This window comes from Neopsephotus bourkii, unplaced genomic scaffold (genome assembly GCF_033783945.1).
Source record: "Neopsephotus bourkii isolate Nb327-2 ecotype Australia unplaced genomic scaffold, CSIRO-AGI_Nbou_v1 NB_936, whole genome shotgun sequence".
Classification (NCBI taxonomy): Eukaryota; Metazoa; Chordata; class Aves; order Psittaciformes; family Psittacidae; genus Neopsephotus; species Neopsephotus bourkii.
In genome coordinates, this window is record NW_026901430.1 from 2,764,052 (window position 1) to 2,787,130 (window position 23,079).

Sequence of the window (23,079 nt, forward strand, 5' to 3'; positions counted from 1 at the left end):
AGATGCATTACTGGATGTAGCTCAAGTTTCCACAGAACACAGAAAAACAGCCACTGAGGTTAGATGACTATGCTGGTATTAAAGAAACAGCAAAAGCTACTTTGGCTCTGCCTACCTGGCATTACAGAAACATTCTGCAATCAGATGCTCTGTATTCTGCAGCACCTAAAATACTTCAGCTACTAGCAGGGTACGTAATGTCACTGGTGAACTGCTACAGCTTCAAGCAAAAAACAAGGACTACCAGGCAAGAGGAGATTAAACAGCTTGTTAGCAGCATCAGCACATTTCATGTCTGCAAAATTCCTACTTTAAGTTAGGAGGGGCTCTGGTTAGTCACCAGGAGCATCCATCAGCCTTTAACATACCCTCATTTCGGCTTAACCCAACCTCTTATCTGGAAACTGAGTGTCAATATTCTCCCTGCTGGCAGTGACCACACTGCTTTACCTGGCATTCTTGAACTTCCAACTCAATTTCTTTGTTTCCTTGATTCTTCCACCCTACTGAAAAGCTCATCTGAAAATATACTCTTCCTGGCTTGATTGAACCTCCAGTATAATCCCCCCTCTATCCTTACATTATTACTTTGCTCTGTGTTACTTATAAGTTGCATTTTGCCACCATCAGAATTGTACATTGCTTTCATTGAGGTGATCTGGAGGCAGGAAAAGATCTGAAGGCAGTTTGACGCTTTTTACATAATGTTTGGAGATAGAGCTTATACAGTAGATGCCACCATACCTACATTTCATTTATAATTTATTAGATAGCACTGTTTAATTCAAACTTTCAGATAAAAGTGTAACACAAAAGGGGACGCGCACTTTGTATTTTTTTTACAGCACGCCTTATTTGACATGCTAAATTTGGAGGAATCTCTAGTCTGCAGAGCTAAAATGACTCGAGGATGCCAGAGGATTACAGTGAAACTAAGCTTCTTTCTCAGTCACTCTGCCCTGGCCAGTGGAGCTGCTCAGGGTAACATCAAATGGCCTGTCTCTCAAATATAGACGATGGCACTTGTAGTACAGAGCCTTCCTTGGCTAATTTATTACTCTTCTTAGGTATAAAGTAATTATTAGGTATAAAACAGATCTCTTACAGAAAAAAATAAAGATTAATTAAAGGCCTGTATTTTCTACCCTTCCCATAAATTTCCTTCATGGAACAAAAGGATGAAAGCTAGTGTGACTTTATGCTGCCTAAGGGATTTTCTCTATCCAGAAGCAGGTTTTTGATTGCTTCACATTACTGCTGTAAGCGAAACCAGTTGGGCCATGTTCGGAACCAAAGCCTGGGTCTTCACCTGTAAACTAAATGTCCAGATTGCTTATTTTGTTCCACATTTAAATAAAACAAACTGGTGGTTCCAGATAGACTCAGTCCCTGCAATTCTGTGGCATACTTGAATAAATATTCACAAATACATAAGCATTTTCAGAACTCGCTCTGTAAACTGGATTAACCCACCATCTGCTATGAAGCCAGTGATCTAATTTAATTTATTCTTATCTACCTTCTCTGTAAGCACAGCTAGTCAACTCCTGTGCTACATATTTGGCAGAATATAAATAAAAGGCTTGGCTCCAGTGCAAAAAAGACTCTCAGTAGTGGGGAGATGTCAAAAAAGTCGTGTTCAACACATACTTATCAATCTGCAAGATGAACTTCAGAGGACAAAAACCCTACAAATGTGAAGTCCCTCCAAATTGCTGGCCTCCACTAAAGGCTTTTGTATAGCTTTCTTTGCTGTTCCCAGTTATTTTACACAATCTCAGTAGATCATCCCCCTGAAGCCTAGACTTTAGAAGAGCTGTAACAGAATTTATATCAGAAGCTTATTATTCTTTCTGCACCTGCTCTGACCAAATGCCAGGAAAATATTTGTTTTCTGTAGCTGCAAGCAGGTTCTGCTTATAAAACTGGATTTCACTATGGCATGAAGTCACAGGTGCATCAGTGCCCCAATTCCAGCAAAGGCATGTGAAAGTACCTGAACACAAATAAGAGTCAGAATCAAAGTTCTGATCCTGACCTGCAGAACAGGCATTTGTTCTTCTTTTGAAATCTCATTTTGTAAATAAAATGCTGTGTCATTCTGCACTATTTGAAGATTTGAGATTGTTAATATTTGATTCAGTCTTAAGAATCTTTTCTCCATACAACTCCTCATCACCTGCTGACCAATGCCCATCCTATCCCTGAGCAGTGACTGGTGGCTCCCAGCCAATTGTCCCAGTTCCTGTACTGAGCCTGATGTCCTTTGGTATATCCTTTTGATTAATTCAGGTCAGGTGTCCTGTCTTTGCTCCCTCCTAGCTTCCTGTGCCCCTCCTCACTGGCAGAGCATGAGAGACCAAAAAGTCCCTGATTTAGAGTAAGCCCTTCTGAGCAACAACCAACACATCAGTGCCTTATCAACACTGTTCTCATACCAAATCCAAACAGCACAGCACTGTACCAGATAGAAAAAAAAATAATAAAAATAACTCTATCCCATCTGAATCCTGGCCACCTGGATTCATTTTTCATTACTAAGTCATATGTTAGCCTTAGGAAGAAATAGCACTTAATCTTAGGCACCAGTACAGTGTTGTCAGGCTTTTTCCTCTGTGTACTTAAAGATCTGTGACAATACCAAGTTCATCAGTAAGACCTATCCTCAGGGACAGCAGACACCACAACTTCCAGCTCTGAAATCCTGAGTTACCTGTCTCAGTAAGAGCTATCCCACTAACGAGTTCAACTTAATTTCAGAGTTGCACATCTGCATCACAGCTTTTACACATACCTGAAACATTCAGCAATGTTTACTATACCATGATACTCTTCAGTATAAAACCACCTTATTTTCCCCTTGAGCCTTCACTGCATAATTTCTAGTACTCAGAGTTAAGGATTTCTATTTTTCCTATCATTTTTTATTGTATGAAGCTATGCAACCAGTATTATAAATCTATGAACTGATACACACACCCTTAAAATCTGCCCTGACCTTTCCCACTGTTGAAACCATTACTCCTCTACCTTGAGCACAGTGTAAGAAATGACTGGTCACACTGGCAGACAGCAGAGAGGTTTTAATTTCCTCACCCTCCATATGAATACAATTTAAGACCCAACACCCATCTCCAGTTCATACTCATAAATTGTGATAATATGATGGAAGATAGGGACAATTTCATATTCATACTTCAGAATTCATTTGTATATAAAACAGTCATTTTGTAGTCAGGGATAGTTAGATCTAAGAACATGGGATGCAATTTTCAGAGGCACTGAACATTTGCATCTCCTGCTGAAATCAATAGGAACCGTAGGAGTTCAGCACCTTTGATCAATAGGACCAGTGATTTGCAAGTCCAAATCAGCTGCTGATAAAACGGTAAGGTACCATGGAAGAAAAATCCTACTTACTAATGGGCTAAAAATAACTAAGTAGATGAGCAGCTGCATCAAACATTGTATTGTATGCAAAAAACCAGTGTGACACTGAAAAAAAAATACAGAAAAAAATATTTGTTCTATCTCTTGTATTTGCGTTATTTACTTTTAAATTTTCAGTCAAATTTCTGCTTTAATTGCTGCTGTCTTATTAGGTTTTTATTATGATGAGATTAAAAAATGAGAATATTTATTACCCTATTCCACAATAGCAGCCTATTTATACTCTTTATAGCAATGCAGACCAATAGATGAAAAGAGAGACCCATCTATTGACTGAATTGAATCAAACAGATGTGTTCTTGTCTTTCATGTGATAATCTGGAATTTAAGTTATAGCTTTTACACAGTTTCTGCTATTAAAAAAGTATTATAGAAATTTCAGGCTTTTTTCCCCATACTTTCCTTTTGCAAGGTGCCATCTCTGTAAATATGGGAGCCTAGACTGGTAACACGGATCCAGCTCAGTCCCTTCAACTCCTTATACCAGAGAAATACACATGTAGCCAGCATTTTATCTGTTTCTGTTTTACAATCAACACTAGAAAACCCTTGAGGTAACTGGATTTCAATAATTTCACTCAAGATTTTTTTCTCTTTTTTATTAAAGTTGAGCACTCATTTGCATAAATCTTTATAAGACACACAGCTCATTTGCTTTCCAGACACAGCGAATGCTAGCAAGCAGATTTTGCCCCTTCATGTTGCTGCCTGAAGAGCAGATAACTTGTTTCCCTATTCAGTCTGTCACTTCACTCCACTGGCAATTTCAGTGTGCCTTAACCAAATTCTCTGCTCACACCCCATAGCCCCGGCCAAGCTCTCGGGAATCACTGGTGAACTTGCCACAGCCCCTGACACAGCAAGGACATGCACCAACATCACCCCCCTGATGCACATCCCTCTTTGTGGGCAAATTCAGGAAACTGTGTCCTATACTGACATGAATTCATCACAGTTCTCAACATACAGAATACCACAGGAGAAAAATAAAAGTATATATGCCTTTATTTGAAAGAAAATAATTCAACACATTTACAGTGTGGAGACCAAACATCCACTTTATGAAATTAGAGGGTTTTTTGAGTGACTACTATGACTTTAGAACCTATTCACAGAAATTACTCCTGTTGAAGTGAAAATATGTTTTACTTGATAAACTAAATATTATGACTAAAGATTTTCAATAAAGCAGCTGATACACAACAATTTACAGGGTTCTGTAATTTCCTTACCATCCATAGAATAGTCAAATTTATTTCAGAAAGGACCAGATAATAAAAATGGTGATTATAGGCCAAATGTGGAAACACGGAGAAAAAATAGGCTTTCTAACTGAGTAGTAATTCAAAGGAGAGAAAATATAGAAGTATGTGTTCTCATGTAAAAGCTTCTCTATTGAGTCTCTCTGATAATAGGGAAAGACTGAAAAACATTTTGTTACTTTACCTTTTGATTGAAAAGACATCACAGCTCAGAGCACCCTGGCACAGGTCTCAGTTCATTGCAAATATAAGAGCCACTTGTAAATTTTTCATCTGGAATAAACTGAGTTTTCAAGGCTTTTAGAAAGTTCTGACTTGAGGTTGAGATTTGGGCCTATTTTTGGCAGTAATGTGTAGGTCATGCACCTAATGGCAGTACAAGATAATTGACAAAGTACATTAAAGTTATGAGATAAGGGGAAGAAAAAGCTTGATGTTAAATTCTGATCTACATTCACTTGGCCTGAAATTGAAGGTCATTATAAGTTGATGCAGACTACACCATAAAATACAATGATGAAAATAATTTTGCCTTACAAAGCCTCTCTTACTCTTCCAGTAACAACCACTGAGCTGATCCCACGTTAAACTTGATCCTGAAATTAAAATGTGTTTTGTTTTGCAATTTGGGGCAAGTCTGTGGTCACTGCTCAAACATAATTGCAGGTGACTTGAAGAAAACCTGCCTGGAGTGAGGGACCTCAATTATGGTGAGAAAAGAGAAAATACTTGGGGGCTGGTGGTGGTGTTTGAACTTTAACTCCAGCGTGTTACTTCAGAATCTGATTTTTTTTATATTCAACTACTCCTATTTAAAACACACACATTTACTTTATGACATGAAAAGATATGCAAATCTGAAGCCCTACAGAGCAAGTGAACTTTGAAAATAGTTTATATGTTATTATTCATGCCTAATAAAAAGTACGTGACTCGTAAGAACAGACCATGAACTTATTTAAATATTAAACCAACCAGAAATGGGCAGCATAAATATTAATGTGGAACAAACTAATACTACCTGCATCTGCAGGAAAGCTTATACAACTGAAAATGTTCTGGAGCAAACAAGAGCAAACAACAGCATCTTAGAAAACTGAACCAGAATTCTAGTTCAGAAACAGTTTTAGATTTTGCCATAGAAAACATAACTAGAAACACTAATAATTTATAAAATACAAGGACATCTTCATTTTACCTACTTCAGCCTAACTAAAGAAAACATGTTAAACCTTTATGTTACCAGGTTTACACAAACACAGACACCTCTATGGGAAATTCACACAGAGCTTTTTAATCACAGTGACAGGGAGCGCCTACAGCCTTCTTGGGCTGATGACATGCAGCAGAATATCACTAGAAACTTAAAAACTTCTCAGCAGCAGACTGAAATCTAAGCAGGGATGAACCAGGCGAGCTTCACCCAAATAAAATGTAAATGGTGTGGGTGGGATATCGATGTAGCAAACAGATGAGGCTGCAAAAATTAAACAGCCAGTCCTGACTGAGGGCATATGCTCAACAGCTGTTATGTAAATCTGCAATTAATGTAGCTTACTAGATCCTCAGGTGCTTTCAAATAACCATACACCAGAAACAATCAAATCTGCTTTCCCATATGCATTAGACGAGGATATTAGAAAAAACCCTCCTGATGAGCATCACACTGACAGTAACCAGAACTTTGTCATTATAGGACAAAAACAACTCTCAACTCATTAGAAACCAAAAATGACTGGAATTGCAATAATTTTCACTATAAAGACATTTATTCAGAGAATACAGAAAACCAGTGGCCACTTGTGAGGTTGGAGGCAACTGTACCTGTTGCTTCCTGTATAGGTTTTACCAAGTACAAACCACTGATCTGGGCAAACCCAGAGTTATTCCCATCCAGGCTATAATATGCTGGGAATTCTCTGGCACCTGCCCACTTATGAATTGGCAACTAAGTCAACAAACCAAAAGTGTGTGTGAGAATGTGCCTTGCACAAGGAAAAATGAGGTTTTCTTATTTTTTTTCAGAAGCCACAGTTGCATTCTAAGATTCTACATATACTGAATGTTGTGTAATACTTTCAATTCAGATTAAAAAAACAATATGATAATATTCAGCCAAAATGTCATCTAGTAAGTCACAAGTACTTGCTCTCCCATGTACACTGCAAGCTGGTCTCCACCATATCTATCTTCAAAGAAAAAGGAAGGCATTTCTAGCTACTCTGATAATTCCTGCCAATCTATCACGATAACAAAATTGCAAAGTCAGATACTTAAAAGAGGAGTTTAAAATTAAGTAACTGCACTTTAATCTATGTAACAGTTTTCTGAAACAGAAATTCAATAAAGGGACAGCAAAATAGAAAACATGGTGTAAAGTACCACGTTTTCAGAGCTCGCTGTCATTCTAGCCAATGATGTAAGAATCAAGAGGAAAAAATGAAAGATTTGAATTGTGATCAGACTGAAGAAATGAAATAAAGGTAGCAAAGCAAAAAACAATTAAGCATTATCAGTCTTCTCCATATAATTCAAGAGCAACAATGTTGTAAGGCTTAATATGAAAATCAGATGTTTAATTTAAGAAAAATATCACAGCAATTAAAATCAGTAGGAGTCCTCTGCTAGTATCAACATGTCATCTTGAGTAATGTTTCTTTGTCTATTAGGCAGCACAAAGGTTAACAGAGTAGAAAGCTAATGAGAATTCCATGCTGTATTCAACCTCTGGCCAACCCAGCACTTTGTTCACCAGCATGTACAAAGCAACCAGCGGCAAACATTATTAGTAAACATGATTTGTATTAGTGTAAAGTAAAGATACGTAAGACAACAGAATAGAAAAGGGGAAGAATAATTCAGCATAGAAAAGAAAGAGAGGCTTACCGATAACGTAGGCTAGCAACAGTGCCAGGGTAACTGTAATGGCAGTAGCACTCAAAGCAGTGCACTTCCAGTTGCAACACCTGTAAGGTTTGTTAAAAGTGAAGGCAGGTCTGGAAAAGGTACTTCTAGGAAGAGGCCTAGGAGGTGGAGAGTAAACAGTATTGGATGTTAAAGGATAGTTCTGACTGGCTGCGCTGAAGATAGCTGAAGACCCAGATCCATGTTTAAATAGGAAATGCCTACAAAAAGAAGACAAAGAACCATGTTGTAAAAACCACCTTGTGATTTAAGAAGTGAAAGGAACTCTATAAGCACTGTATGACAAACACTGCATATATTCACAGAAAATACAAAAGACAGGAAATTCTGGATTTGAATATCCTCTGCATTGGAAGTATTTCAACCAAACCCACAAGGTTTCCAGCAATTTTTAGTGAAACAAAATAATGTAAATGGATTCTAAACTATTCTCCCAGTGCTTCAGAGAGATGCTGAGGAAAGGTTATTTTTCTGCACAGTACCTGGGGGTCCTCCAAGACGAGCAGCCCTGTGTGCCTTGTTACACAGGTGTGCCTGAGAGATGGGAATTGTTGCCAGCAGTACCCACTCCTTCCGCAATCACACAAGATTTATGTCACCAAGAACACAAAAAAGTGCAGAATCCACTAACACTATAAGTATTTACTTTTACTATGGATTCTATCCAGAACATAGCAAATAACAAGAAAGGAAATAAATTTTTAAAAAAGGGGAAAGAAAAAAAAGGGACAAAGGTGACTGCTTACAGGAAAACCTACAGGGATAATTCATTTTGAAAGACCATAGTTACTATATAGGTGAGTAAAATTTCTTTAATATTCTTAATTGAGCTATTTTGACAGCAGTTTTTCTTCAAATGCTTTTGCCTGCTGTGGTGATTCTCAAACATATTAGAAAGAATTCATTTGGAGACCTATTTCAACATATTTTGGGGAATTGATTGTCTGCAAGAAAAAAACAACAAAGACCTACATTATCACGAAAAGTAAGGTACAGAAATGTGCCTTGCAGAACAGGCTCTGGTGCAGAAATATACAGTGGTGGTCTATATGAAGATGGATGGGTTTCAGGACTGGCAAGTGGTCTGCAAGAGAATTTGGGAAAGGATATTTAATTTTAAACAACAGCTTACTGTACTATGTGCTCAGAAACTGAGGCAAAAAAGGACACATTCAAGGCTGACCATAACAACCACATATTCTTTTGGGAACACAACCTTTCTTTGTGTTTTGTCTTTCTTTCCTTTGTTTTAAGAAAGTGAGCAAGCTTCTTCACTCTTTTCTGACAGTTGCACGTCTAAATCTCATGTCACAACACGCACCCAAAGGAAAGCGTCCTCTATCGCAAGCCATGAGGTGCGAAAGCAAGTGGAGGGGTATGGACTCTACACGGCTTGCAAGAACAAGGACTGCCTCAGCCACAGTTGGGTAAGAGCATCTGTGACTGTTGCTGCCATGGGCTTTCTGTTCTTCCATCAGCTAAGAGCTGTGCACGTGCTCTGCTGAGCCCAGGCAAGCACTTGTGCTGGGGGTGCAGGTTGCCAAACTGAAGGAGGATCTTCAGTTTAAAATTCAATGGCACTATGATGCCTGCAAGCCAGAAGCCACAGACACACTTCACAACTGAAGCCAACTGGACTGTGTTTACATGGTCCATCTTCCCAATGACAAATGTGCCTTTACACCATCAGAAAGGAACAAGACAGACTTTTAAGACGTATGTGGATCAATCAATCCATGCTAGTAGAATTTCTTTGATGGATTCACAGCGGGATGTACATGGGATCAAACACTAAAGAGTATGAAACATGATTATACTGTGACATTTGACTTTAAGATTATTGTAAATACATGTTCCTGAAAAGGTAATTGCTAAAATGGTGTAATGAGTATGATACTATGTACTTCCATTATAAGATTTTAAAAGAAAGGTTAGAGTTCTCAAAATGCCAGATTATAAAAAATAAAAAGGTATTACAGAGCTTTATCTTTTTTTATCTTTTAAAGTGCCTTTTAGCTGGGCAGTTACATGAAAAGGAAGGTAAATGAGAATACCGCTTAGCTTGCATTACAGATTACAGTGCCTGCATATCTAGAGTCTTTTAACAAACCACAAGAATGAAATTTTTGTGTTGCTTATGTTAAGTACTAGTTATTCCTGCTTCATACTTATTACCCAAGTAAACAGCATTCAGATAAAAGGACAACCGAATCTGACTACGGCATCCTGGTGATATATGAGACAGCACGTGCTAGTTTTCTTTTCTGCTAACTTTCACAGTTACAGTTATACACATTCTATAGATGGCAACTCTCTGAACTATACAGTTATACACATTCTATATATATATATACAGTTATATATATCTATATATCTATATATATCTATCTATATATATACAGTTATACACATTCTATAGATGGCAACTCTAATGTCTCTTGTAACTATTCTGGTTCAAAAATTCTAAACTCAAATACAGTAAAATAAGAAATTGAAGTAATGTAACTGTCTACAGGACTATATAAATCTGCTTCCTTCATATCAGGCCATGAGAATACATTTGGTTATTTTGGAATCAATGCTTTGCTGTCAAACTGGAAGGCTTTTGTAAGTACATGAAGCCTTGCTTTTCAGTCAGCAGTTATCAAGATACACAGTCAATTCGACTTTTGGTAGGAAAGAACATTACCACAGAATTCCTACTAATATTCAAGGAAGCAGAATCACCATATAAAATAATAAATGTGTTATTATATATAAGCATATACATACAGGAAGTATGTATACATGTAAACATACACACACTATATATTAACAGTTAATAGTTCTTTACTTGCTTTACATTTCAAGATATAATGACAAAACCTTCCTTATTTGATAATTTCTCATTTATATTTTTCAGGAAATTGTATCAAAATGGTCTGTTATTGGCAGTATTGATTGCCCTTCATGGCGCATAGCTCAAAGATACCAGAGGTAAAGGGAAGGAAGTGCTGAACTGGAAGTTATTATTAAGGCTCTAACAGCCTTGCAATCAATAGCCAGGAAAAATTTCATTCTCTTGCATGGGGATTTATAAATGTGACTTCCTAGAATGATGGTGAAATGCTAGGGTGCAGAGCGATTTCTTCATTAGCTGAAGAGTGCACAGAACATGGATCCAGCCCACACTCTTCTAGACAGATGACACAGAGGAGAATTTACATAGCCTTAACTTCTAATAAAAAAGATTGTGAGGCAATGCTACGCTGAAACTGAGCTACCAGTGAAATAACATTGAGAAAATACTGAAAATCACAATTGTTTATGCTTTCCATTTTGGGGACAGTATACTGAGTACCCAGAGACAGTTCTATAGAACATGAAAAACACTGGTGGCACAAAAACAGATTTCCACAGCTGGACTGTGACTATTTTCTCATAAACTCAGATGACTCCTCATCTGTCTGAGCACAGCACTGTTCCCAAAGGACATTAGGACACGCTAAACTGTTGCTATCAATTCTATAAAATGAGGCACGCTCTCTAAAGAGCAAAATAATAAAAATTGCAGTTCAGAAGTTTAGATGTGACTGCAGCCTCTGTGTGCTTTAACATTCATTCCATCCAGGAGAAAAGCTGAGGCTTTTTTCTTTTTTTTTTTTTTTTAATTGCGAACACAAGAAAAATCAGAGAATTTATAAGGATGATTGACAAGGCCACTTGTTCCTAGTGGTGAAATTCTAAATGCTCACAAAACCATTAAAAACATCCATAAAGAAGATGATAATCTTCTCTTAAAGGAAGAAATACAGGACATAATCTGTAAGGTGAAATAATCTGTTTGTGAAATAAAAGATACTTAATATTGTTCTGATAATTTCAATATATAAATCAATATTAAAGGCTCAGTAATAATTTCCATATAAAAGAGGCAGTTGGAAAATGTTCCCACTTTAAGACAGCCACATTGTCTGTTTGACTATTTACCTGTTTGTTCATCTTTACAAATATAAAACTTTCAAAAACATTGAATCCTCTCAACTGAAGTCAACTGGAAGAAAAAGATACTACCAGGCTCATAAAAATCAGGGGTGGGAATGGAATGGTGAGCAAGCAAAACTTGGGGGCAAGCAAAACTATCCCCCCCCCCCCCCCCGAAAAAACAACAAAACCAGCGAAAGCCCCAGTGAACTCCCATTTATAAACTCAGCTCTTTGTCCTCTCTAAGCCCCTCTAGCTACTCATCATCCAGCATGGCTTACAGTGGCTCTGAAGCTGAATACACACTGAGTCTAAACCCAATAGAAGGGTCTAAATCTGCTGCACTGGCATGACCAGTAAAGAGATAAGGACTGAGGGAAGGGACTTACTGGGGAGTTCAGGTGACAGAAGGCATGCAATTACATCTCTTAGTCCTGCTGACCACAGACTAGCTTTGCTTTCTGAAAAGAAGTGGTTTCATGTGGCGCCTCTAAGCGCTCCTGCTCAACCTCAAGCGACATGGCATGTAACTCCAAGAGTGCAGTTCATACAAAAATGATAAATTCTCAGCTAGAAGAGGGTAACAGAACAGGACTTCATTTCTTTCTTTCACCCTTCTCTATCAGGACGTTTTGTTACCTACTTATGGCTTCTCACCTGGAATGGTAATTTACATCTCGTAACACACGAAGCAACATCCCAAATGAATTAATGTGGTGGTAATGTAATTTTATTACAGAAACCAGATTAATCCCACACAGAATTCCTTAATTAAGTTATTTTATATCCAAGTACTATAGTAACGTCTCTCAACTTTGTCAAGGGCTTGATATCACTTCTGTATGTTCTGTGCATATGCCCTATGCCTAGCGTATGTAGGCCATGAAGTTCACCTTCATTTAGACCTGTAACATGTTTTTCTTCAATTTCCATTAAGCTAGAGATTTGTAAGAGTTAAAAAGAACCAAAGCATATTTGAAAGCAAACCATGGGGCGAGTTAGTAGAAACATAAATCTTGCAATACCCTGGCGAAAACCTAAGTCCACATTTCTCCTAGATAAACAAAGTAGGAACACACTTGTACTTGTATGTATTTCACATTCAATAAATGGTTACAAACTGTGACATAGCTGTGTGATAGGAAAACTAAGAACTCTTCAGTTTGACCATTTACTTATTTTCAATTTCTACTGAATTCTATAACTGCATGTAATATATATAACTGTGTATCTATACCAGTGTTTAAGAAGGCAACTGAAATAATTCCTTAGGACGTCAACAGAAGCACAAAGGTAATTTTTAAGAGGTGTAGCAGCTGAAATAAAAGAAGGATTTTGGTTTGTTTTATAATCAGAAAGTATGTAAAGACAGTAGCCAAAAGGGAGTTGGAAGTGATACAGTTTCCCACCTACTCTGGCAAACATCAACCACGAGCTTATTGTTACCTGACTCTTTTTGGTCACTACATTTCCCATGACAGTGGGAAGAATCAGAAATTTGCTTGTTCCTCAGTTTCTATCCATCCTATTTTGTATTCAGAAAAAAAAAACCCAACCAAGTCCAAAACAAACTTTTAACCTTAGATAATTAACAGAAAACGGATCTCTCTATAAATCTTGCATGTGGTACCCAGCAAACTAGTCTAAGGAAGTACGTAGTATAAAAACCGACACCTATTTGACAACAAAGATATACGCACTAGATCCTCACCCTGAAAACCAACTTGTATGTGAATAGAAGACATAACTATAGATAGAATCTGTCTTATAAATTTATCTGCCATGGGTTACCTTTTTGTGTACAAGAACTGCAGGAACAAGAATGTTCATGGGTGAAAGCAGAGAGAAATAGCCATGAAAACTATTTATTACCTAATTTGTTTTATCATTCTATTTTTACATGTATAATTGAAATACATTTGAAACCCTTAGAGATTTGTCTCTGGGAAGAGAACTGCTTTGGTCAAATTTCCTCTTTAAGATGGACTTGCCTTTTGAACCATTTACATAGAACTGCTTCCTTTTATTCACTCAGGCTTGCTTTACATAGTGTTTCAGAACTTTGTTCCTTAACACTGGATGTGAAAGGATGTAAAAAGAACCTGTATCCTTTATCCCGTCCTTTTCACTTCACTACATAACAAGTGACATGATGCTGACTCACTTGTCTGTTGCTGCTGCAGGCAAGCTAAGGCGGACAATCAGGTGACTAAGCTTTCAAGTCCCTGGCAGATCAGCGACAATATCTATAATCTGGGGCAATAATTATATAAATATAGGACTGTGCCAAAATCAATCAAGAACAGCTTCTAAATGGAACAGTGTCCAAAATACAGCCGTCTTTCAGTTGCACAGACAATGTAGTGAAAAAGAAAAAAGATAAACCAAAAAATACCACATTACGAACATAATTACTCACTTATAGATCAGTATGGACTTTATTATGATGATACATAGTGACATTGCTACATTAATCCAGTAGTTTTCAAAAGCACTTTTCTGTGGCTTAGAACTTTCCTTTAGCACTACAATCCAAACAACAACTGAGTAAAGCTGATCAATGCACATGGAGATTCATGGGGTGAGGAAAGAATAAGCTCATGGTTTGCTCTAATATTTTTCAATCAATTCTAAATATTTGATGTGGAAAATGAGAATAGCAGCACTTGCAATAATAATTTTTAAAATTATATACATAAAATGTAGAAAACATATTTGCAGAATACTTCAAAACTATGAATCAAGGATAAAAATATCAATTTTATAATTCTGCAGTTTAGATTCTGTGGTTAGAAGCATGACTTAAAGAAACGAACGAAATTAACTTAAGTAGAAGTAGTTGCCCCCCCCCCAGATTCCTTTGCCATGAATTTCCCCTCTGGGAGTATTCATCCATATCCAAACTGACTTTTATTACTCGTGTTTGAGCCTTCTTCTAAATACCTACACTCACATGCATATGGTCTAAAGCCAAATTGTATAGCTATTGTGATAAATAACACAAATTTCACTTGACAGGAGGTGTATCACATTAACTACGCGAACACTAACTAATCTTCTAAAACAGATTTCCTAGAGGTAGTTATCCAGGGATAGACACGCATTTCCAAGCAATAACATTACACATACATATGTGATTTTCTTAGAAATTAGAAGATAGAATCTTCTGCATATCTCTGACCCTTTCTCACAGCCTGTTTTCCAAACCAGCCAAGATTCTTTGTATTAACATGTAATTATCCTTTTAAACATCTATATTCAGTCTGTTTCTGGTTTTGTAAATGAAAAGCCAAGAGGCTGCTTGATCAATGGTGAACATAAAGTAACAATATATCTTACTTTTAGTTTTAACTTCATACACAACCCTATTCAAAACAATGAGTGAAGAGTATCTTCAGTGTGACTGTCCAAGTTACTACGTTAAGCATAAACCCCCCCTTACAAATACAAATACTATCTTGCTGTTCCAGGGAAGCCCACACCAGAGAGCTTCTCCCAAAGAAAAATACAGCAGAGTATATGAACAATTTAAATTGCCTTTTTGTCCTTGGTGACTGCGTTTCAAATTATTCAGAAGAAGGACCCTCAAGAGCCATTGCTGCTGACATGAAAATTGTACTTCATTGTAGCTGACAAACATTCGTATTTTTATTTTCATAAAAGATGCTTTCATTCTTGCATTATTAAATTTAGGGTCATATTTACAGCTTTTATTTTAGGTTCATGGTCATATTTACAGTTTTCAATTTATCTTCCACAATTCAGAAGCCTTAAATATTTTTAGATCTTTTCTGCTGCACAGTGAAAACACATGGGACTCAGACTGAGTTTAAAACCCTTGGCACATGTCTGTTTTTAATATGGTCAGCCTCTCTATAGGTAAGATTTATTGTTTAATTAGGCATAAAATAACAAAATACAAGTGAAATGTCATAACAGCCAATACTGACCAATAGGATTTGAAGGAAAGATCATAAATGAAGCCCTCCCATGCATTTATTCTTTGAATAACCACAAGCTCGGTCATTTAACTCAGGAGTAGGCTCCATTTGCAAACAAGTTCCTAATGAATTGCATTGCTCAAATAGTAATTGTCTCCCCGCTTGGTGGCTTATGATCATTAACACCTGTGTGCCTCAGGATCTGTAAAAGCTGTTCTGTTTGCTATGGAAACCTTGAACTAGGAAAAATGAAGGCACAAAAGTGCTTTCTTTATCTCTGCAGTGGGGGCAAGATTCAGAAGATGAACAAATGAAGAGAACAAGGAGAAAGAATAAACCTTCCAAGAGCTCACATAGAACCGTGTGTGTATTTATACATGCATTTCTGCATTATGTCTGCTTTTAGCACTATTCCACCTTAAACAGAAAGTATCTACAGGTTTCTGTGATTTGAAAGGTTATCAGTATACTTTTTGAAGAGCACAAATAATTGTAAGTTTGATTAAAAACAAACAAGGGGAAACCATAGTACAGAAAAAAAATCTCTTGATAAGTGATAATTGTCAAGATCTCCCCTATAATAAAACAGAATTATAAACAAGATGGTATTTTTAGGAAAGCAGAAATCTAGATTGTCTTAAATATGCACCTTAAATAATAATACAAAAGGAATAATTCCATGATATGATAGCATCTATATGGATAGCTACAGGTTGGGCAGAGAAGAGATTCAGAGCAGCCCTGCAGAGAAGGACTTGGGGGTGTTGGTCGATGACAAAATGAACATGAGCCGGCTTCAGTGTGCGCTCGCAGCCCAGAAAGCCAACTGTATCCTGGGCTGCATCAAAAGGAGCATGACCAGCAGGTCCAAGGAGGTGATCTTGCCCCTTTACTCTTCTCTTGTAAGACCTCACTTGGAGTATTGTGTACAGTTCTGGCGACTCAACATAAAAAGGACATGAAACTGTTGGACCAAGACCAGAGTAGGGCCATGAGGATGATCAGGGGACTGGAGTACCTCCCATATGAAGACAGGCTGAGAAAGTTGGGACTGTTCAGCCTGGAGAAGAGAAGGCTGTGTGGAGACCTCATAGCACCTTCCAGTATCTGAAGGAGGGAGGGCTATAGGGATGCTGGGGAGGGACTCTTCCATTACGGACTGTAGTGATAGGACAAGGGGCAACAGGTTAAAACTTAAACAGGGGAAGTTTAGATTGGATATAAGGAAGAAATTCTTTCCTATCAGGGTGGTAAGACACTGGAATGGGTTGCCCAGGGAGGTTGTGAATGCTCCATCCCTGGCAGTGTTCAAAGCCGGGCTGGACAAAGCCTTGGGTGGTATGGTTTAGTGTGAGGTGTCCCTGCCCATGGCAGGGCTGTTGGAACTAGATAATCTTAAGGTCCTTTCCAACCCTAACTATTCCATGATTCTATTAGAGTTATTCAGCCTGGAGAAGAGAAGGCTCCAGGCAGACCTCAGAGCAGCTTCCAATGCTGAAAGGGGACGACAAGAAATATGGAGAGGGAATTTTTACACGTTCCTGTAGAGACAGGACAAGGAGGAACAGCTTTAAACCGCAATAGGTAGATTTAGATGGGATATTAGGAAAAAATTCTTCCCTGTTGAGGGTGCTGAGGTGCTGGCACAGGGTGCTCAGAGTTGTGGCTGCCCCATCCCTGGCAGTGCTCAAGGCCAGGTTGGATGGGGCTTAGAGAGACCTGCTCTAATGGAAGGTGATCCCTGCCAGTGACAGGGGAGTTAGATCTAGACAATTTTAAGGTCCCTTTGAACCCAAACCCTTCTAGGATTCTATGATGATCTGAATAACCTTCTTGAACTCCAGAACTCTCAAAGTTTTTAAGTGTTTGGAGCATAATTAAACTTCAGTGCTGTGAAATATTGCTGAATAGTAACAAAAAATCATAACTGCCTTGAACCCCAAATACATCTCTTATTATTACAGTCCTTCAAAGTTTTATATAAATTAATGATAATTGAATCTCAGGTTCATGGTCTGGTACGTCACTGTCCCCTTAGAGGAGCTATTACCATGGTGATAAGATTGCTTAAATTAAGCTGTCTTTTTCCACAGTACTTGGCTCATTGCCAGCGCAGTGAAGGGAGATTTCAGTCCATTCAGCACAGCATTAACCTTACTGCCAACACTGCTAAATGGGTTAGAGGAACTAGGAAAAAAAAAAAGATTTTAAGAGGAAAGGAACAAGCAAATATGTAAAATACTGAAGCACAGAACAGGACAAAAAATAAAACCAAACCCAAACCACAAAACCACACTTCGAAACACAATCAAAATCAGGTAAGCTTTTATATTTACACAGAAAACTTAAATAATTCTAATGCTTGGGTAATCTAAATGTAAAACGTCACTAAAAATAAGCATGTCCAGTGGTTTATCCATGAGAGAACTATAATAGACTGTGGGGAGGATCAGAAATCATGTCAGGTAAAGATCCTTATTTAAGATCTAGTTTTGCCTTCTTAGTTGGGATTTTGACTTAAGTAGCAAAATAAATAGCAGATACCAGGAAAAACAACCCAAACAAACAACGAAAACCCCAACAAAATACAAAAAAAAAATAGACTATGGAAACAAATACTGAATTAACTAAGTGGGCATGGAGAAAATGAAGAGCACTCCTTTGAATTGTTAGGATTTAATACATACTCCATAAAAAGTAGTAAGCTGTGCTCAGAGGGGCTGTCAGAGATAATGACAATGTATTACAGTGTAAATCATGAGATTTGAAACATTAGAGCAAAGTATCTATGAAACCTGAAAACCACAATTATTTTAGTGGAAAAGAAGGGAATAGGCAATAGGTTGCAAGTACTTTATTCTGTGGGAGAAGGAAAAAATCAATTTATGTAAGAGCTAAATAACATTATATTAAAAAAGAGAATCAATGTTTCCGCGTTTTTATGTGGTGAGAGAGATCCTTGCAGTCTCTTTCTGGCAATACTTACAAATTATTTTTCTGGGTGACAATGAAATTACTGCATGTTCATAAGTCATTTTAATAATGAATATTAAAAAAGAAAAAAAACAAACCTGTGTATGAGTGCATACAGATAGAGTCTGCATTTTCATTTACAGGCACATTACAGCGCTAAAAGCTGCAGCACAGTTGGTTACACCTCCTACAGGTACAGCTCCAATTTCTTCATCAACAGCTATTCCATGACATGTCCTCTGAAGTTTTAAAGATGTGCCTAATTCTAATTTTCATTTGGGTTGCTGAGAATAACTGCCAGAGTTAAAAGAACTGGCCTTGGCAATGACATACATTTAGACTACTTTGGGCTTTGCCAAAAGCCTGGGTGAACTTGAAGTCATTTCCCCTTTCCAGGTCAGTCTCCCCATTAAACAGTTGGGATGGTAAGCTGGCTCCTGACAAAACTGTTGTGCATAAGTCCTTGCATATAACACCTCCAGATGAAGCACAAAACAGAATTTCTGATTTGCCCTTTTCTATAGGCATATAATGAAGTTTTACTCTGTAAAAAAACCCTTTTAGAACACATACCTCAGTCTATGCCTTTTACTGCAGCCCTCTGGAGTCTCATCTAGAATTTCAAATTCTAATTACATAAGAATACATGTTTAATCATAGTACTGCAAACATTTTCAGAACTACAGAATTTTCTTTTACATAAAGATGATACATTATCATTACAAGTAGACTCATAAAGTTGCTTCGCTTCCGACTGTCCAGAGTGAACAGGATTTACAGTCACGCGATTAGTTGTAGAAAATCTTTTCCTGTCTGAAAACTCTCTAATATTACATGGCTGCAGATAAACCATGCAAACACATGTGCTGTTCATGGATTAAAAGGAGATACAGCTGGAAGAAAAGCTGACCATGTGCATTCTGATTTGTGTGTAGTTGTTACAGTAGGGGATACATTACTGTCTAAGTCTTCTTTTTGATTGCAAATGTTCCAAATAAAAAAAAAAAAAAGAAAAAAGAAATCCGCTTAAATATATTAGGTATGTACATATTAGTTAGATTTGGTACTATTAAAGGTTTAGCAGAAAACCACAGCTGCCATTGACATGTTTCCCTTTATTTCATAGGATTATCTTTTATGTGCAGCTAAACATTAATGGAGAAGGAAAGCAAGAGAGTCCAGATATTAGGCCAAAGTATTTGTTCAATTCTAGCTGAATCATTCCCTGTTAAAGGAAGAAAAATCAAGCTTCAAGCCGTTCATTTTCTCTAAGGCTGTGTTGTGTACTATAGGCTTCTGGGAAGTGGTAATCACAAATGTCTTTTATTACAATGTTTCCCTGCTACATCACTTGTCTGCACATAAACTGCAGATACATCTTGGCAAACAGTCTCACAGATTCTACTTTCAGATTATACAGCCTTTCAGCCAGCTTCATGAGAGGCTACAGCTAGCTACCAGAGGGTGAATGAGATGAGCTGAAACAACCACTGAAGGGCAGGAATGTGGAAAATTCTCAGACTTTGTGAATCACTAATGTGGAATATGCTTTCCTATCTGAATTCCTAATCCACTGCACAGTGTCTTTTGTCAGTGTCCAATTATACAATTATATATGTAACTATATATCTACATATTTGTCCTTCATGAGACATTTTAAATTTGCAAAAATAGTAAGAAACCAGGAAAAGCAAACTGTTCACAAAAGAGACTTAAAATTGCAAAGTATTTTCCCCAATAAGGTCTGATGAGAATATAGTGAAAAGGGATGCAGAAAGGCTAAACAAGATCTACCTAACTGTTAACTGCAGAGAGCCAAAAGGTACTTAATGGGTACAAAATGCCGAGGGATCAGCCTTAGGTGCAGCAGAAGGTATATATATATATATAAGCTTGTTATGTCAGAAATGACAGTGATTTATCTTTATCAGGATTGTGCTAACAGAAGCATCTAGCTCTAGAAGGACTAGCTGAATTAAAAATTTCATGTTCACTTCTGGAGAAAAGTTTCTATCCTCCTTCATTCTTTTTTTGATTTGCCCTTAAGACAAGTAAGGAAAGTTTCACTTCAGAATGAATCAGCTTATTCTTCAATCTTTACTTAAGAGCCTTTCAGAGAAAAAGAACTTGACACTTGTTAGGTGTTTGTTAGGTAACAAACCTAACTTGACACCTGACACTAGCAGCAGTTAAGTGTTTAAAGACGTATAGTAAAATCAAGTTTTGCAATAAAATAAAACCTTCTTATAAAAGAACAGCATTTAGGCTTCAGTGATTTACTGTTATAATTTGTCCTTGGTCATATGTGTATCGAAAAGAAAACATTTCCTGGCATAACACCTTGTATTCTCTGGATCTTATTATTTAGATGTCAGACATTCACCTGTTTCACCAAATGCAACTTACACAGAGTCAGGCACTTTGTATTTACATGTTTTAAAATGCCAAACCCCATAGGAAACCCCAGTCAAAGCTTCTTGGTGCTCTGGTCACAGAGAAGAGGAAGAAGGTTGTAGAAAATCAAAGGTTTGTTTCAAGCATCAAGTCAGCAAACACAGCTGTAGCTGAAAGCCATTGAATTAGTTAATACTTATCAAGAACAAAAAAAGATTATAGACAAAAGGTCAGATGAAATTGCGCATTTACCTCTGGCAGAACTTTGGGTACTGAAACATAGGTTCACTGAATACATGCATTTGCTTTCAGTTATTTTTCAGAGTATGTTATTTGTGTAAATTGTGGATGATCCTGAAGTTGAACCCTCCCTTTCCCAGCTCCCAGAGTTACGGCCCTCCATGCTCAATACCTGTTTTGGGCCCATATAATTTCCCCACTACCAAATAATTATCAAATTACATTCTTTGTGTACATTTGCAATCAAGAGTTTAAATTTGCACTGAGAAAAATATTATTTTAGTATTATTTTCTGTATTCTCTTATGCGTAGGAAAGCTACAGCCTGACACTGACTGACTCCAGAGAGGTGGTGTGCAGTGATTAAATAAAACTTCTATTTGCTGATTACGAAATGCCGCTGGGAGAATGCAGAGGGCAAGACAAGTAGATAAGCACAAATCCTGACTGCACACAACTCTAAACCACTGATGTAAGCTACACACCTTAAGGAAATCAATGCCTTTAAAAACTTTGCGAAGGATGTGCTTTTAATGAATATTAATGATCTAATCGAATGAATTAAATAAGACCTCACATTGCCACATGACCTGGCCTCACATCAAAATGCATTGGCATGTCCTGAATGACAGACTTATAATTCCCTATCACCATCCCATGTCAATGTCAGGCCTCCTTCCCCATGTTCTGGTTTTGTTGTTTAGTTTTTTTGACGTTTGGGATATGATGTGTACAACAGTTGGTCCGTACCTGGTTTCCAATGGGATGTTGCTGTTTAAGACCCAGCTGTTATGGAGATGCACGGAATCTTGGGTGCTGGTGGGGGGAGTCGGGGCAGCAGGACTGGGCTGGCTGCGGGTGGTCATTGATCTTCTCTGCAGAGAGTCAGCTGTTGGAGGTGGTTTTCTGGCACAAGTGCATGCATGGGGTGGTGGAGGTGGTGGCGGGAGGGGTCTGAAGGTGAACTGGTTATGTGGACTACCTGGCATATCTGAAACAACAAGGAGAAGGCAAAGAAACCCACAGAGGGTTATTATTTTAGAAAGATCAAGAGAGCACGAGCATGATGTACTAGTTATTGGGATTAAAGCAGGGTGTTTTATGATGCTGTTAACCCAGCTGCCTGTCAAACGCTGTTGCAACATGTGAAGTAATTTAAAACATAACAGTCTACTGAAATGGAGAATATCAGATACAGACACACACCCTCCAGCAGTGTAGTTCAGCAGTTCAAAAAACAAAAAACAAAACAAACCAAATAAAAAAACCCACCCAAAACAAAACAAAAAACCCAAACTGAACGTCACCAAAACCAATCAACCAAAAATGTCACTTTCATTTGACTTGTCATAGCATTTTGTGGGATGAGGGTAAAGAACAAATAAATCAAGTTAACACTGAACTACAGCACAAATGCCAACTGATTTCATGAGGTATACTTCTAATTTAAGAACATCTGTGAAAAAAACAGACACAGTGTTAAGAATAAGTCTTGCACTTCAAATCAAGGGAGAAGGTAATTGAATAATTCCTGCCACCTAACAAACATCTTTCATAAACCAAGGTTTACACATTTCTGTGAGTCTGTTACCGCATTCGTTAAATGTGACCTGTGAAAAGGCTCTCTTAACGACTATTTGAAGCAGTAATGATCTGGATATGCAGAGAAAAGGTTTTATGGCATCTAAAGGCAGATGAGCCAACAAGGAACTCACAGCTACTGTGCAGGGCTGTGAATGAGATGGAGTGAACGATGCACATGGTGGGTGCCCAAGGTCATACTCCATGTGCTCCCTGGGCTGCCTCTGCTCTGTGGGACCCTCAGCGCTGCCCTCAAGCACCCCAGGGGGCCGGTGTAAAAGCATGGGTGCTGCCCTGTGCTACCACTGCCCTGCATCTCTCAGGTGGCGCAGGCTGTGCCCCTGAGCTGGA

General features: G+C 37.8%; 1 protein-coding gene across 5 annotated transcripts in view; it reads right to left on the bottom strand.

The window, feature by feature from the left end:
- TENM1 (teneurin transmembrane protein 1) overlaps positions 1 to 23,079 on the bottom strand; it is a 363,157-nt gene that overhangs the window by 135,405 nt on the left and 204,673 nt on the right. For all 5 annotated transcript variants that reach the window (XM_061358101.1, XM_061358102.1, XM_061358104.1 and 2 more), the window contains 2 exons: positions 21,898 to 22,138; positions 7,599 to 7,837 (listed from right to left, as the gene is read on the bottom strand). In XM_061358101.1, the coding sequence (XP_061214085.1) occupies positions 7,599 to 7,837; positions 21,898 to 22,138 (480 nt within the window). The remainder of the gene's footprint in view (positions 1 to 7,598; positions 7,838 to 21,897; positions 22,139 to 23,079) is intronic.